General features: G+C 44.7%; 1 protein-coding gene across 2 annotated transcripts; it reads left to right on the plus strand.

The window, feature by feature from the left end:
• Positions 1 to 7,654: 7,654 nt before the first annotated feature.
• Positions 7,655 to 16,582, plus strand: LOC123187476 (probable tRNA (guanine(26)-N(2))-dimethyltransferase 1). Of its 2 annotated transcripts, none has more exons than XM_044599348.1 (13): positions 7,655 to 8,024; positions 8,409 to 8,490; positions 8,581 to 8,702; positions 8,889 to 8,976; positions 9,115 to 9,236; positions 10,061 to 10,200; positions 10,283 to 10,355; positions 10,431 to 10,519; positions 10,607 to 10,712; positions 10,785 to 10,997; positions 12,415 to 12,609; positions 12,695 to 12,772; positions 16,338 to 16,582. In XM_044599348.1, the coding sequence occupies exons 1-13, from the start codon at positions 7,806 to 7,808 to the stop codon at positions 16,470 to 16,472; spliced, it is 1,662 nt and encodes a 553-aa protein (XP_044455283.1). In that variant the 5' UTR covers positions 7,655 to 7,805; the 3' UTR covers positions 16,473 to 16,582. The 2 variants fall into 2 exon arrangements, with proteins under 2 accessions (XP_044455283.1, XP_044455284.1); XM_044599349.1 differs by having other exon boundaries at positions 7,657 to 8,024; positions 8,584 to 8,702.
• Positions 16,583 to 16,858: the final 276 nt, after the last annotated feature.

The raw sequence follows: 16,858 nt of genomic DNA on the forward strand, positions 1-16,858 counted from the left end.
GACATGTGACCAACACCCAAAGGGTTTACTAGAGTCAATAATCTAGTTCACATCGCTATGTGATTAACACCCAATGAGTACTGAGGTGTGATCATATTTTGCTTGTGAGAGAAGTTTAGTCAACGGGTTTGCCACATTCAGATCCGTAAGTATTTTGCAAATTTCTATGTCAACAATGCTCTGCATGGAGCTACTCTAGCTAATTGCTCCCACTTTCAATATGTATGCAGATTGAGACTTAGAGTCATCTGGATCAGTGTCAAAACTTGCATCGACGTAACCCTTTACGACGAACCTTTTGTCACCTCCATAATCGAGAAACATATCCTTATTCTACTAAGGATAGTTTTGACCAATGTCCAGTGATCTACTCCTAGATCACTATTGTACTTCCTTGCCAAAAACAGTGTAGGGTATACAATAGATCTGGTACACAGCATGGCATACTTTATAGAACCTATGGCTGAGGCATAGGGAATGACTTTCATTCTCTTTCTATCTTCTGCCGTGGTCGGGCTTTGAGTCTTACTCAATTTCACACCTTGTAACACAGGCAAGAACTCTTTCTTTGACTGTTCCATTTTGAGCTACTTCAAAATCTTGTCAAGGTATGTACTCATGAAAAAAATGTATTAAGTGTTTTGATCTATCTCTATAGATCTTGATGCTTAATATGTAAGCAGCTTCACTGATGTCTTTCTTTGAAAAACTCCTTTCAAACATTCCTTTATGCTTTGCAGAATAATTCTACATTATCTCTGATCAACAATATGTCTTTCACATATACTTATCAGAAATGCTGTAGTGTTCCCACTCACTTTGTTGTAAATACAGGCTTCACCGCAAGTCTATATAAAACTATATGCTTTGATCAACTTATCAAAGCATATATTCCAACTCCAAGATGCTTGCACCAGTCCATAGATGGATTGCTGGAGCTTGCATATTTTGTTAGTATCTTTAGGATTGACAAAACCTTCTGGTTGCATCATATACAACTATTCTTTAATAAATCCATTAAGGAATGCAGTTTTGTTTATCCATTTGCCAGATTTCATAAAATGCGGCAATTACTAACATGATTCGGACAGCCTTAAGCATAGATACGAGTGAGAAACTCTCATCGTAGTCAACACCTTGAACTTGTCGAAAACCTTTTTGCGACAATTCTAGCTTTGTAGATAGTAACACTACTACGAGCATCCGTCTTCCTCTTGAAGATCCATTTAATCTCAATGTCTCGCCGATCATTGGGCAAGTCAATCAAAGTCCATACTTTGTTCTCATACATGGATCTCATCTCAGATTTCATGGCCTCAAGCCATTTCGCGGAATCTGGGCTCATCATCGCTTCCTCATAGTTCGTAGGCTCGTCATGGTCAAGTAACATGACCTCCAGAACAGGATTATCGTACCACTCTGGTGCGGATCTCACTCTGGCTTACCTACGAGGTACGGTAGTAACTTGATCTGAAGTTACATGATCATCATCATTAGCTTCCTCACTAATCGGTGTAGTAGTCACAGGAATAGATTTCTGTGATGAACTACTTTCCAATAAGGGAGCAGGTACAGTTACCTCATCAAGTTCTACTTTCCTCCCACTCACTTCTTTCGAGAAAAACTCATTTTTCTAGAAAGGATCCATTCAAAGCAACGAATATATTGCCTTCGGATCTGTGATAGAAGGTGTACCCATTTCTTTTGGGTATCCTATGAAGACGCACTTCTCTGATTTGGGTTAGAGCTTATCAGGTTGAAACTTTTTCACATAAGCATTGCAACCTCAAACTTTAAGAAACGACAGCTTAGGTTTCTTGCCAAACCATAGTTCATATGGTGTCGTCTCAACGGATTTATATGGTGCCCTATTTAACGTGAATGTAGCTGTCTCTAATGCATAACCTCAAAACTATAGTGGTAATTGGTAAGATACATCATAGATCGCACCATATCTAATAAAGCACGGTTACGACGTTTGGACACACCATTACACTGTGGTGTTCCAGGTGGCGTGAGTAGTGAAACTATTTCACATTGTTTTAACTGAAGGCCAAACTCGTAACTCAAATATTTTACTTCTGCGATCATATTGTAGAAATTTTTATTTTTGTTACAATGATTCTCCACTTCACTCTGAAATTCTTTGAACTTTTCAAATGTTTAAGACTTGTGTTTCATCAAGTAGATATACCCATATCTGCTCAAATCATCTGTGAAGGTCAGAAAATAACGATACCCATCGCGAGCCTCAACACTCATTGGACTGCATACATCAGTATGTATTATTTCCAATCAAGTTTGTTGCTCGCTCCATTGTTCTGGAGAACGGAGTCTTAGTCATCTTGCCCATGAGACATGGTTCGCAAGCATCAACTGATTCATAATCAAGTGATTCCAAAAGCCCATCAACATGGATTTTCTTCATGCGCTTTACAGCAATATAACCTAAACGGCAGTGCCATAAATAAGTTGCACTATCATTATTAACTTCGCATCTTTTGGCTTCAATATTATGAAAATGTGTATCACCACGATCGAGATCCAATAAACCATTTTTATTGGGTGTATGACTATAGAAGGTTTTATTCATGTAAACAGAACAACAATTATTCTCTAATTTACATGAATAACCGTATTGCAATAAACATGATTCAATCATATTTATTTCTAACACAAACACCAAATAACATTTATTTAGGTTCAACACTAATCCCGAAAGTATAGGGAGTGTGCGATGATGATCATATCAATCTTGGAACCACTTCCAACACACATCGTCACTTCACCCTTAACTAGTCTCTGTCTATTTTGCAACTCCCATTTCGAGTTACTACTCTTAGCAACTGAACCAGTATCAAATACCGAGGGGTTGTTATAAACACTAGTAAAGTACACATCAATAACATGTATATCAAATATAGCTTTGTTCACTTTGCCATCCTTTTTATCCACCAAATACTTGGGGTGGTTCCGCTTCTAGTGACCAGTCCCTTTGCAGTAGAAGCACTTAGTCTTAGGCTTAGGTCCATACTTGGGCTTCTTCACTTGAGCAGCAACTTGCTTGTCGTTCTTCTTGAAGTTCCCTTTCTTTCCCTTTGCCCTTTTCTTGAAACTAGTGGTCTTGTTAACCATCAACACTTGATATTTTTTCTTGATTTCTACCTTTGTCGATTTCAGCATCACGAAGAGCTTGGGAATCGTTTCCGTTATCCCTTACATATCATAGTTCATCACGAAGTTCTACTAACTTGGTGATGGTGACTAGAGAATTCTGGCAATCACTATTTTATCTGGAAGATTAACTCCCACTTGATTAGAGCGATTGTAGTACCCAAACAATCTGAGCACATGCTCACTGCTTGAGCTATTCTCCTCCATCTTTTAGCTATAGAACTTGTTGGAGACTTCATATCTCTCAACTCGGGTATTTGCTTGAAATATTAACTTCAACTCCTGGAACATCTCATATGGTCCATGACGTTCAAAACGTCTTTAAAGTCCCGATTCTAAGCCGTTTAAGCATGGTGCACTAAACTATTCAAGTAGTCATCATATTGAGCTAGCCAAATATTCATAACATCTGCATCTGCTCCTGCAATAGGTTTGTCACCTAGCGGTGCATCAAAAACATAATTCTTCTGTGCAGCAATGAGGATAAACCTCAGATCACGGATCCAATCCGCATCATTGCTACTAACATTTTTCAACTTAGTTTTCTCTAGGAACATATCAAAAATAAAACAGAGGAGCTAGACGCGAGCTATTGATCTACAACATAGATATGCTAATACTACCAGGACTAAGTTCATGATAAATTAAAGTTCAATTAATCATATTACTTAAGAACTCCCACTTAGATAGACATGGCTCTAATCATCTAAGTGATCACGTGATCCAAATCAACTAAACCATAACCGATCATCACGTGAAATGGAGTAGTTTTCAATGGTAAACATCAATATGTTGATCATATCTACTATATGATTCACGCTCGACCTTTCGGTCTCAGTGTTCCGAGGCCATATCTTCATATGCTAGGCTCGTCAAGTTTAACCTGAGTATTCTGCGTGTGCAAAACTGGATTGCACCCGTTGTAGATGGACGTAGAGCTTATCACACCCGATCATCACGTGGTGTCTGGGCACGACGAACTTTGGCAACGGTGCATACTCAGGGAGAACACTTTTATCTTAAAATTTAGTGAGAGATCATCTTATAATGCTACCGTCAATCAAAGCAAGATAAGATGCATAAAAGATAAACATCACATGCAATCAATATAAATGATATGATATGGCCATCATCATCTTGTGCTTGTGATCTCCATCTCCAAAGCACCGTCATGATCACCATCGTCACCGGCATGACACCTTGATCTCCATCGTAGCATCGTTGTCGTCTCGCCAATCTTATGCTTCCACGACTATCGCTACCGCTTAGTGATAAAGTAAAGCATTACAGCGCAATTGCATTGCATACAATAAAGCGACAACCATATGGCTCCTGCCAGTTGCCGATAACTGGGTTACAAAACATGATCATCTCATACAATAAAATTTAGCATCATGTCTTGACCATATCACATCACAACATGCCCTGCAAAAACAAGTTAGACGTCCTCTACTTCGTTGTTGCAAGTTTTACGTGGCTGCTACGGGCTTAAGCAAGAACGGTTCTTACCTACGCATCAAAACCACAATGACAGTTTGTCAAGTTGGTGCTGTTTTAACCTTCGCAAGGACCGAGCGTAGCCACACTTGGTTCAACTAAAGTTGGAGAAACTGACACCCGCCAGCCACCTGTGTGCAAAGCATGTCGGTAGAACCAGTCTCGCGTAAGCGTACGTGTAATGTCAGTCTGGGCCGCTTCATCCAACAATACCGCTGAACCAAAGTATGACATGCTGGTAAACAGTATGACTTATATCGCCCACAACTCACTTGTGTTCTACTCGTGCACAACATCAACACATAAAACCTAGCCCTGATACCACTGTTGGGGAACGTAGTAATTTCAAAAAATTTCCTACGCACACGCAAGATCATGGTGATGCATAGCAACGAGAGGGGAGAGTGTTGTCTATGTACCCTCGTAGACCGTTCGCGGAAGCGTTATATCAACGCGGTTTATGTAGTCGTACGTCTTCATGTCTGACCGATCCAAGTACCGAAAGCACGGCACCTCCGAGTTCTGCACACGTTCGGCTCGGTGACGTCCTCGCCTTCTCGATCCAGCAAGAGGGGCGAAGTAGTAGATGAGTTCCGGCAGCACGACGGCGTGGTGACGGTGTTGGTGAAGAACAATCTCCACAGGGCTTCGCCTAAGCACTACGAAAACTAGGACGGAAGATAAACTAGAGGGGACGGGGTTGCCGGCACACGGCTTGGTGTTTCTTGATGTCTCTTTGGTGCTAGCCCTACCCCTCTATTTATATGTTGAGCCCTGGGGTCGAAACTTGGAGTAAAAGCTTCCTCAAAGTCGGTTTCACTCGAAAGGCAAGAGTCCTTCTCGGACTCCAGGGCTAGACGCCAGGGTTCCCGGCGTCTACCCCCTAGACGCCAGGGTTCCTGGCGTCTAGCCTCTGGTCTCCGCAAAACTTCCTTTTGCACTTTCCAAAAGCCTCGTGGGCTTTCCTCTTTGGCCCAGATAAAGTGTTCTCGTGCCCAAACATTTCGGGAAACATCCGGAACCCCTTCCGGTGAATTCCGGAACCCTTCCGGAGATCAAACACTACTATCCCATATATCAAACTTTATCTCCGGACCATTCCGGAGTTCCTCGCCATGTCCGTGATCTCATCCCGGACTCCGAACAACATTCGGTCATCAACATACATAACTCATATAGTACTATATCATCAACGAATGTTAAGCGTGCGGACCCTACGGGTTCGAGAACTATGTAGACATGACCGAGACACCCCTCTGGTCAATAACCAATAGCGGGACCTAGATGCCCATATTGGCTCCTACATATTCTACGAAGATCTTTATCGATCAGACCGCATAACAACATACGTTGTTCCCTTTGTCATCGGTATGTTATTTGCCCGAGATTCGATCGTCGGTATCTCAATACCTAGTTCAATCTCGTTACCGGCAAGTCTCTTTACTCATTCCGTAATACATCATCCCGCAACTAACTTATTAGTTGCAATGCTTGCAAGGCTTATAGTGATGTGCATTACCGAGTGGGCCCAGAGATACCTCTCCGACAATCGGAGTGACAAATCCTAATCTCGAAATACACCAACCCAACAAGTACCTTTGGAGACACCTGTAGAGCACCTTTACAATCACCCAGTTACGTTGTGACGTTTGGTGGCACACAAAGTGTTCCTCCGGTAAACGGAAGTTGCATAATCTCATAGTCATAGGAACATGTATAAGTCATGAAGAAAGCAATAACAACAAAATAAACGATGAAGTGCTAAGCTAACGGAATGGGTCAGGTCAATCACATCATTCTCCTAATGATGTGATCCCGTTAATCAAATGACAACTCATATCTATGATTAGGAAACATAACCATCTTTGATCAACGAGCTAGTCAAGTAGAGGCATACTAGTGACACTCTGTTTGTTTATGTATTCACACATGTATTATGTTTCCGGTTAATACAATTCTAGCATGAATAATAAACATTTATCATGATACAAGGAAATAAATAATAACTTTATTATTGCCTCTAGGGCATATTTCCTTCAGTTTGTAGGCACGGTTCCACGAAATGTGGTAGTTTTTTGTTAAATACTCACAGAGGACGCGCGTGGGGCTGCAGGAGTGCGCGCAAGCGAGACTGCAACCAGGGGTGCACGCGGCTGTGGTGCAGGAGGCCGGCCCAGCTCGCGGCCATGGCGCACGGTGGCATTGGCTCGAGGGGGAAAGGGGCTAGGCGGCATGGGCGCCTCCTCCTCCTATGCTTGGTGCATGCCATGGATGCCAGAGATTTATGAGGTCGACGAATAGAATCCAGAGAGCCTCAATCGCTGGCGCCCTTGTCATCTTCTCGGCCTCCTAGTGACCCGCCGTCGCGCCCTGCTCTCCTCCAGCGTGCCTCCTCTTTCTTTATTTCTTCGTTTTTTCCTTTGTTTTCATCAGTTTTCTCGCTTTCATTCTTTTGAATTGGTCTCTTCGGTTTTTCATTCTTTTGTTTTTGTTTTCTTTGTTTTCTTTTTGTGTTTCTTTGCTTTTCTTTAGTTTTTGTTGATTTTCATCGGTTCCTTTTTGTTCAATACATCTTTTTTCAGTACAGATTCAACATTTTTATACATGATTAACATTTTTGAATTTTTTTATACACATTGTACGTTTTTGGTATATATCTAATGTATTTTTCAAATACACATTTAATTATTTTTCAATACATGGTCAACATTTTTTGTATACACACTTAACTTTTTTCAAATGTTTTATTAACATCTTTGAAGTACAAGATTAACATTTTTAATACATATTTAACATTTTTCAAATGCTTGACTAAATTTTTTTAACACATGGTCAACATTTTTTGTAAACACATTTAACATTTTTCAAATACTTGATTTTTTTAGACAATTTCAAATAGTTGATTAACAGGTGCATTTGGGCTCGGTTAAAAGAGCCGATGGCCCATTCACGCGGTGGCCCAGCTAGCCCGAACCCCCCACCTCCGGCGCGTCCCGCACCCGCAGACGCAGCAAGCACTCCCCCTGTTATCCAAGAAGCACACTTTTCCGGCGCCCCAAGGTCGACGGCCGCCTCCGCCCGCCCGCTCGCCGTCGCGACTCCTTCCTCCCCATGCGGCGTCCTCGGGCGATTTGATGACCATAGCATGTGGTTTCTCTCGCTTCCTCAGCACGCGCGTGCATTCCTCCACAAATCGCGTCCTCAGCCTCTGGTTCGCCTCCTGTCCCTGCTCGTCCTCCTCCGCCTCCGCCTCGGAGCCGCCGGAGATAGCCGCGGCCCCGGAGACCGTCAGGGAAGGGCGGGCGGAGATATTCGCGGACAAGTCCAATTCGGTCTTCTTCAACAAGGCTCAGGTTTCGCCTCCTTTGCTTCTTGTCTACGTGTGCTGCAGATTTGATTTTCTTTTGTCAGGCTGATGCCATTGCTGCTTCACCTGATGGTTGCACGAACAGTAGTGCAGTCGTTCCTTCTGGAAAATAATAGTAGTGGTCATCTGTTTGATGATTTCGGTTCATTTCGTTAGAACTGCAAGAATTACAGACTAAACAAGTTGCTATATACTGCTAGAACCCATGGCTGCTGCAGCTTCACTGTCAAACAGTATCATCACAACTCACAAAAGAACAATCTACTGTGGTTACTATCCAATATTTCCTCTGGAAATTCGGATTTTCGTCTGATGGTAGCTTTAGAAATATGTTCAAGTTGTTTGTACTTATGAATTCGATTCTCACCAGGTTAACAACAGAGACCTTTCCATTGCTGTTTTGAGATGGTTTATTTCGAAAAGACAGGAAGAGCATGATACCCAATTAAAAGGTACTCTTTGGACACAATTCGCACTGCTAGTTTACAAACCTTTTTCCGTTTAAAAGGTGCACCAATGCTTGAGCGATTTCTGTGATGCAGCAGGCAGGCGTGCTGAAATACCGCCGGAGCAGCATGCCGATGGATTGGACCCTGCTACCACAGGATCTGAAGACACTGCATTGAGAGAGGAATCGAGCCTTAAAGCACCTAAAGTTCTTGAGGTGCATTTATGAAGTCCTGTTGTTTAATAATGATCAGTTCAAGCTGTGATGTGCTATGATATAGTATATTTCTTCTGGAAGTTCTCCCATTTTTAAATTATGTACATAACCTTAGTACGGCAGTAGTATTTGCATAAACAATGCCTATCTTTTCACTTCAGATCCTTCTTGTCATGAATTTTGTAGGCTTTGGCTGCATCAGGGTTAAGAGCTATCCGATATGCACTTGAGGTGGATGGAATTGGGGAAGTTATAGCTCTTGACAATAATGAAGGTACATTCTGATATTTCTGTCAGAATGTTTCAGATGAATTTTCAGAAATCTTTTGGTTGCGAAGTATATTTTGAGTCCTTGGAAATAACACCCTATTTTATGTCTGATGATGCTAAACATTTGTTTGATTAACTGCAGTTGCTATAGAATCCTGTAAGAGAAATATCTATCACAATGGCATTCTTGCATCTTCGAAGGTGGTGCCACATCTTGCTGACGCTCGCATTTACATGCTCACTCACCCTAAAGAATTTGATGTGGTATGGCTTTACTACTTTACTTTAATAGAAATGTAACTCTCGAATCATTTGGTATGTATCAGTTTGAGTGCCAAGGAAAATTAAATGGCAGTTACACATTTTTGGACAAGTAGCTATTGTATTTGCTATATTACTTCATATTTGTGTTCCTGACTGAGTAGAAAATCAAATCAAGCAGATATAAATTATGTTTCTATATATAAGCTGGCAAATTCAGAACTCAGTGTCGTAGAATTTAGTATTGCCTAATATTTAGTAATGCGGCAAGAACGGCCAGTGTGTCCAGCACTCCACGACAGTCCGGTATCCAGCAAAAATCAGGAAGTTGAATCTGTAATCAGTTGGGAAGTATATTAGAGATTGAGTCAGTTAGTAGAAGTATAGTATGTATCCCAGTGAGCTTAGTCGGTAATTGGTTCAGACAGCCCTTTATATAGATGTTATTCTTATCCCCATTCTAGTATCTCATCTTTTCACGCTGGGCCGTCCTGGCCATCTTCTCCTCGCGATAGCTTCACACTACCAAAGAAGTCTAAAAGGACAGTGTTATGAATGTACTTTCGGTGAATGATGACTGGTCTATTTGTCACCTTTCCATGCAACTAGCATAGATATTTCTGTATGTTGTCAAAGTTAGGGAATTTTGATTGCACACATGCGAGGGTGACACATTGACCAAGGGAACTACTTCTTTGCAGTGAATTGTTAAAATCATATCATATCTTCTTTTGTTTCCATCTGCACGTGGTCACTTTTCCTCGCGTTTGAGGATAATATGCATCCATATCATACTGTATTGATGTCCTATGTACTTGCTGAATCAGGTTGATCTTGATCCTTATGGATCACCAGCTGCATTCCTTGATTCAGCAGTTCAATGTGTTGCAGATGGTGGTATCTTGATGTGCTCAGCTACAGACATGGCAGTGCTTGCTGGGGGCAATGCAGAAGTTTGTTTTTCCAAGTGAGTTTAATATTCGATTATCAATCATCAACTGCATGACTACATCATTTAATTCTACCATAACAGTTATCTATACCTGCAGATATGGTTCTTATCCAGTAAGAGGCAAATACCGCCATGAGATGGCCTTGAGAATTCTTCTTGCCTGCATCGAGGTTAGATCTGAGAGTCTCTTCTATTCACAGTCATTATGACGATCCATCAATTCATTTTCCTTGTTTTGCTTGCAGTCACATGCTATCCGCCACAAGCGCTATATAGTTCCTGTCATATCAGTGCACATGGATTTCTACATTAGGGTTTTTGTGCGAATCTTCACGTTGTCTCCTGCCTCTGCCTCTCCTTGGTGTTTGTAATATGGTTTCCCACAAATTGATCTTACCAATGTGCCTCTTTCACTGTGCAGGTCGGCTAGCACGGTGAAAAGCTCACCTCTCAAATTTTCACATGTATATCAATGTGTTGGTTGCAATTCATTTCACTTACAAAATGTTGGAAGAATAAACTCAAAGGTAGACTCTACTCCTCTTTTCTTGTTCCATTGTTTTGCATGGCATGCTTATGAATATGATCCTCTGATCCAGGATAAGAGGAATATTCCTCTACCAAATTTTTGCCCTACTGTGCCTCAAGAGTGTTCTGAGTGTGGCGGTAAATTTGTTATGGGGGGGCCTATATGGAGTGATCCAATACATGACAGGGATTGGGCTGCTTCCATTTTATCAAATATCCGAGCAACAAGTGGTTTATATCAAGCTTATGCAAAAATTTCAGCTATACTAACGTCAGTATCAGAGGTACTATTTTGGTTTGTCTTCTCTTTTGGTTATGCTTATGTTGACTGCTGATTATTATGTTAGAGGAAATGAAACATGAACAGGACGAAAAGTGTACAGATTAGTGAATTTTAATGCTTTTAATACAGAATTGTTTAAGAAAGAAGCTGATAGGATAGAAGCTATTCGCGGATGTGCATATATTCTGATTCATTACTTGAATGGTATATGTACAAGTGTCACGTTGGCAGCATAGGCAAATGGGCATCCAAATATATTTGCACTTAAATCACTTTGTATGGTTATTTTTGGTGTCAGGCTCGGGTTTTGTGTAGTAAAATAACCTCGTATCTCTGTAAGGCGAAGTCACTAACAAAAAGAAAAAAGAAGAATAATACTGAATAAATTCTTGATTTTGTTGATAGCGAAAATGAACTTTCCGTTAGACTAAAAGTCCAGCAGAATGGCTGCCCACTGGTTGAGTATCAGTATTCGTTCCAGTGCACTGATGCGTTAACTGGAGGAGGTCTACGCGTGCTACATGGTTACACACTCCGCAACAGAAACTCATCTGGAGACAGTTAATGGCAGTGTCCAGCATTATCCTTGCTTTTTCGAGTATAACTTTTAACCCTTGGTTTACACACTCCTCCAATTGAAGTGATATAGACTTGCTTGCATCTGATTCTAGGAAGGTGTTAAACATTCCCAGACCAAAAGGTAGCGACAAATCTTTATGTAAATGGCCTGCCTGATATGCATTCTGGAAACCCATTGGATGCTCTGTGTTGTGTGTAACATCCCAGATATCTCCCCTACCTGGTGAAAGCTACCACACTATCTGATTACCACCGAGTCTAGACATGTTGAGAACGATGAACTGCGTGATTGATTAATTGAGTCATATGGATGTTATCTGTTATAATTCTAAATTGTCTGCCGTGGATGTCCCCATAAACACAGGAGGCTTTGCCAAAATTTGAGTATTTCGTAGAGTTGGTGGTAATCAGATAGTGTGTTAACATCGCCAGGTAGGGGAGATATCTGGGATATTAAACTGTGCTCAGAATCTGCAAAAAACCCGAGAATGTCAGAATCTGCACTTGCACCAGAACAATGCCATTCCTGACAACAATCTGTCTACCACGATATGTATCTGGTAGGAAAGAACATCAACCTTCACTCTCAGCAGCTGGTATCCTTCATGGCACACTAACTTTATTTCTGGCAATTTGGAATACCATTTCCACCAATCAGGTTAGCTCTTCTTGGGAGCCATAACCTCTAGTTCTTAGACATGATGTTATGCTAAAATAAATGGCCCGATTTGAAATAGCATGCATTAAAACAAAGAATCTCTGAATCGAACATACATTGAGATGTTAACATTCTGTTGTTTATATTGGATCCATAAATCACAAGGGATTTTCTTGTGCAGGAATTGCCCAATGCACCTTTATTCGTCAGTCTTCACAGTATATGTGCAACATTGAAGTGCACCAATCCAACCATGGTTATGTTTCATTCGGCTATAAGAAATGCTGGCTATCAAATATCAGGTAGCCATGCGGATCCGCTAGCTCTGAAAACAGATGCACCAATGTCTGTAATTTGGGACATCATGCGATGTTGGGTATGATAGAAATCTCAGATTTTCTTGGTTAATCAGAGTATCAGACACAGCAGACTTTTCATTAATTGGCTTCCTGTGCCTGCAGGTCAAGCTTCACCCGGTAAAATCTCAACCTGAGAATCTTCCAGGTAGCAGGATACTTTCCCAAGAGCCTCAATTGCAGGTATGGATCATAAAACACAGCTTAGTATCCTTTTATGAACAATGCATGAGAAGTAAAATGTTTCTATGCAAAAGTGAGTTACATATGCTTGCAAATTTTTGCTTATTTTAAGCATGAGTTTTTACTTTATGGTCTTGTGATCAGACATCAGAAGCTTGTGTTTGTTTCTTGTATTAATCTGACAGAACTATGTGAAGCCAACCATGAGTGACTTGGACACAGTACTAATATTCCACTCTTGTTAAGCTTGAGCTGAGCTAAGGGCTCTTCTCATTAACGGCGCTCTGTTTCCCTAATGTTTCAATCGTTGTCTGAATGTTATGTTTAAATGAAAGCAAACCATTCCTTGTACCATTGGTGTTTGGTTTTATGTATCTCTGTTATTCCTGACGGGTTGGCCTCATGATTTTCTGAGCAACACGATCCAGACTAGCTGGTAGGAGCTAGGGCCCTACCGGATCTAGGGCGTAGGTTGTAGGGGAAGGAGGGGGAAGGGCGAGGGCTGGTGCGCGGCGGCCGGCGGCGTGGCGCCGTCCTTGCGACGGGAGCAGCGGCGGCGAAAGCAGGAGGCGTCTAGGGTTTAGGTCTCCCGGCTCCCTAAGGGAAGCCGAGCAAATATTGATTGCTTCTTGCTTGATTAGATTGATACATCTCCTCTCCTTATATAGAGAGGTTTACTTGACTCCTAAGCAAACGATCCTAATACGATAAGATAATTGGGCTAAGCCCCTAATTAAGATACTTGGGCCATAACCCACTGGGCTAAGCCCCTATGCCGGTCATAACACTTCTCCCCGCCTGCACAAATAGCTCGTCCTCGAGCTGTAAGGTGGGGAAGCGCTTGCTGAACTCCTCGAGGTGATCAACCAGCGTCAAACACCTTCGCGACAGCTGGGGCGGCAAGGTCGGCGGCGACGGCGTCCTCCGGAATGTAGTCTGCAACCTCCAGGTAGAAGAGTCGCCGGCGTGGCCGGGCGTGTAGGGCTCGTCGCAGTTGAAGCACAACCCTTGGCGGCGACGCTCGAGTAGCTCGGCCGAGGTGAGCCGGCGAAACGGGCGAGCCGCGGTCGCGGCGAGGGGTGCCGCGGAAGACTGAGCAGGCTGACCCTGAGCGGGATCTGGCCAGGGTAGCGACCCAGTGGCCTGGGACGGTGACTCCTGCTGGATGGCCACCGCGCGGCGCTCGAATGCGCGGGCATAGTACATGGCCGTCTGGATATCCTGGGGTCCCCGAAGCTCCACATCCACGCGGATGTGATCCGGAAGTCCACCGACAAAGAGGTCGGCCCGCTGCTGCGCCGTCACACCTGACGCGTGGCATGCCAGGGCCTGGAAACGGTCGGCGAAGTCCTGAACCGTGGAGGTGAAGGGAAGGCGGCCTAGCTCCGCCAGGCGGCTCCCGTGGATTGGGGGCCCAAAACGAAGGAGGCAGAGCTCGCGGAAGCGCTCCCAAGGGGGAATGCTGCCCTCGTCCTGCTCGAGAGCGTAGTACCAGGTCTGTGCCGCGCCGCGGAGGTGGTAAGAGGCGAGCCAGGTGCGCTCCGAGGCGAGGGTGCGCTGCCCGCGAAAGAACTGGTTGAGCCAGTTGAGGGGGTCCTCCATGCCGTCATAGGTGGCGAAGTCGATCTTGGCGAACCGCGGCGGTGTCTGGGTCGGAGCGCCGTATCGAGCTGGCTCGGAGGTGCGGAGCAGCGAGGCGGGTGGCGCCTGGTCGGAGTACTCCGGGTAAGGACCCGCGGAGCTGGATGGCCCGCCGAACTACGAAAACGGGGTCGGCTGCTCCGGAGCTGTGGTGTGGACCGGCGATGGCGAAGACCCAGCCGCCCAAGCTGGTAGTGGCGACGGGGAGGCCGGAAACCGGACCTCATGTATCAAAAGGCCGGCCGGCAAGGACGCCCCTGAGCTGGGCAGAGGTAGCGCCGGTGGTTGCAGCGTTGGCTGTGGAGGGTGGGCGGGTGCGTCGGTTGCCACGGAGGAAGGCGGCTGCAGATGCCATAGGGGAGCCGTAGCTGGCAGCGGCGGCAGATGCCACAGAGGAGCCGCGACCGGAGTGGTCTCGCCGGGGTGCCCCGCCTGGAACGGCAGTAGCGGCAGCCTGGTGCAGGCCGGCGCGCCCTGGGCCGGCCACGGCAGCGCAGGGGGACCCGCCTGGAACGGCAACAGCGGCTGCCTGCTGTAGGCAGGCGCGCCCTGGGACGGCCACGGCAGCGCGGGGGAGCCTGCCTGGAACGGCAGCAGCGGCTGCCCGCTGTAGGTAGGCGCGCCCTGGGACGGCCATGGCAGCGTGGGGTGACCGTAGGCGGCGATCGACGCAGCCGGCGGAGGTGCGTACGGCCCAACCATATACTGGTGGTACTGGTTGAGGTGGAGCCCTTGGACGGCCATCATGAGATCCCGCAGCGTGCTGGTCATCTGTTCCGGCGTGAAGACGGCGGTCGTCGGTGGCGCGGACGTGATGGGTGCCGGCGGCGGTGAGGAGCCCGCAGTGGTGACCGGGCCCGACAGCGTGTAGGCCCCGGCGGTGGTCATCGGGGCGGACGTCATCGGCGCGGTGGTGGAGGCGGGCAGCGGCGGCGATGGTGTTGACGAAGACATGATCGGACCCAAGTCTCTGGATACCAAATTGGTAGGAGCTAGGGCCCTACCGGATCTAGGGCGTAGGTTGTAGGGGAAGGAGGGGGAAGGGCGAGGGCTGGTGCGCGGCGGCCGGCGGCGTGGCGCCGTCCTTGCGACAGGAGCAGCGGCGGCGAAAGCAGGAGGCGTCTAGGGTTTAGGTCTCCCGGCTCCCTAAGGGAAGCCGAGCAAATATTGATTGCTTCTTGCTTGATTAGATTGATACATCTCCTCTCCTTATATAAAGAGGTTTACTTGACTCCTAAGCAAACGATCCTAATACGATAAGATAATTGGGCTAAGCCCCTAATTAAGATACTTGGGCCATAACCCACTGGGCTAAGCCCCTATGCCGGTCATAACACTAGCACTAGTCAAGCTCTCTGCTGGGATTTCAATTGGTACAAGTAACCAGAAGTGATCAATTTTTACTGTGTCCTAGCTCTCTCCTAGTAGAACCCTGTCTATTTTGCTGATTTTAAATGTATCTGGATACTTTGGTCAAAATTATAGAAACCCGGCTGAAATCTCGGAAACCATCTGTAGAGAGACCTCAAATTATTGTGCACAGAGACCTAATACTGACCTGATGTTGCGCTAACTGGAAGCATACAAACTATTGCATTTTTGTATTGGTTTAGAAGGATCAATTATTGCTCTGTTTTGCACACCAGTCACAATTTAGCCACCACTTTGTTCATTCCATATATTAAGGTAGGTGTTTTCTCTTCGCCGACATATATTCCCTGACTTCCCGTGTAGTGATTATTCCAGAAATATGCTTATCTGTGGACATAAGTAATAAGTTATATAAACTAAGCAATTATACAATTCGACCTTTCATACTTCTGAAGCCTCTGTTATTCCATTCAGTATTCCAGTTGATTTCATTGATTACTTTTCCTATATCTAATTTTTGTCCCCTTTTTTTTACTGGTTTGACAACTACCAGGCATCGTTCTCTCAAGCAACTGGGGGTTTAGTTGCACGGAAGAGCCCAAGATTTCTACCTAACCCTGAAAAACACTGGGGTCCTAAGATGAAGGCCGGTAGACCACTGAAGATACTTCCCATTGACAAATTGTAATTTCTTTTCACCGTCGACACACTTGAAGCCGGACATTCTTTTTATTCTGAAATTGAACATACAGAAAGTTCTGAAAAATATAATCTACAGCCGTGTCCACGTTTGCTCCCCGGTGCGGCAAGTTTCTGCTGATCCCAGAATGTGAACCTTAACCACCTAGCTGAACAGAGGCCCATGAAGAGGTTGGTCGAATGGGTCATGATCCATCACAATAACTAATAATGCCTTATCAGTAAGTATGACATTGTTCTTGGCTCTCCTTCGAGCTCATTCTGCTGGGTTTTCCTGTCAAGTGAATGAATGACCAGCCATCTATGCCGCACACTAGTGAGAGCACAAATATGGTATAATGCAAGGAAACACCGTGGCAAAGAGGAGGAAGTAGC

The sequence above is a fragment of the Triticum aestivum genome, chromosome 2A, assembly GCF_018294505.1.
Source record: "Triticum aestivum cultivar Chinese Spring chromosome 2A, IWGSC CS RefSeq v2.1, whole genome shotgun sequence".
NCBI classification, from domain to species: Eukaryota; Viridiplantae; Streptophyta; class Magnoliopsida; order Poales; family Poaceae; genus Triticum; species Triticum aestivum.

What these genes read in the sequence shown, in the direction of transcription:
- LOC123187476 (XM_044599348.1), top strand. Translation starts at nt 7,806, where the DNA reads ATGACCATAGCATGTGGTTTCTCTCGCTTCCTCAGCACGCGCGTGCAT. An exon ending in AGCTCTTGACAATAATGAAG is followed by an intron (nt 8,977 to 9,114) that starts GTACATTCTGAT and finishes GATTAACTGCAG; the next exon opens with TTGCTATAGAATCCTGTAAG. An exon ending in GCAGAAGTTTGTTTTTCCAA is followed by an intron (nt 10,201 to 10,282) that starts GTGAGTTTAATA and finishes CTATACCTGCAG; the next exon opens with ATATGGTTCTTATCCAGTAA.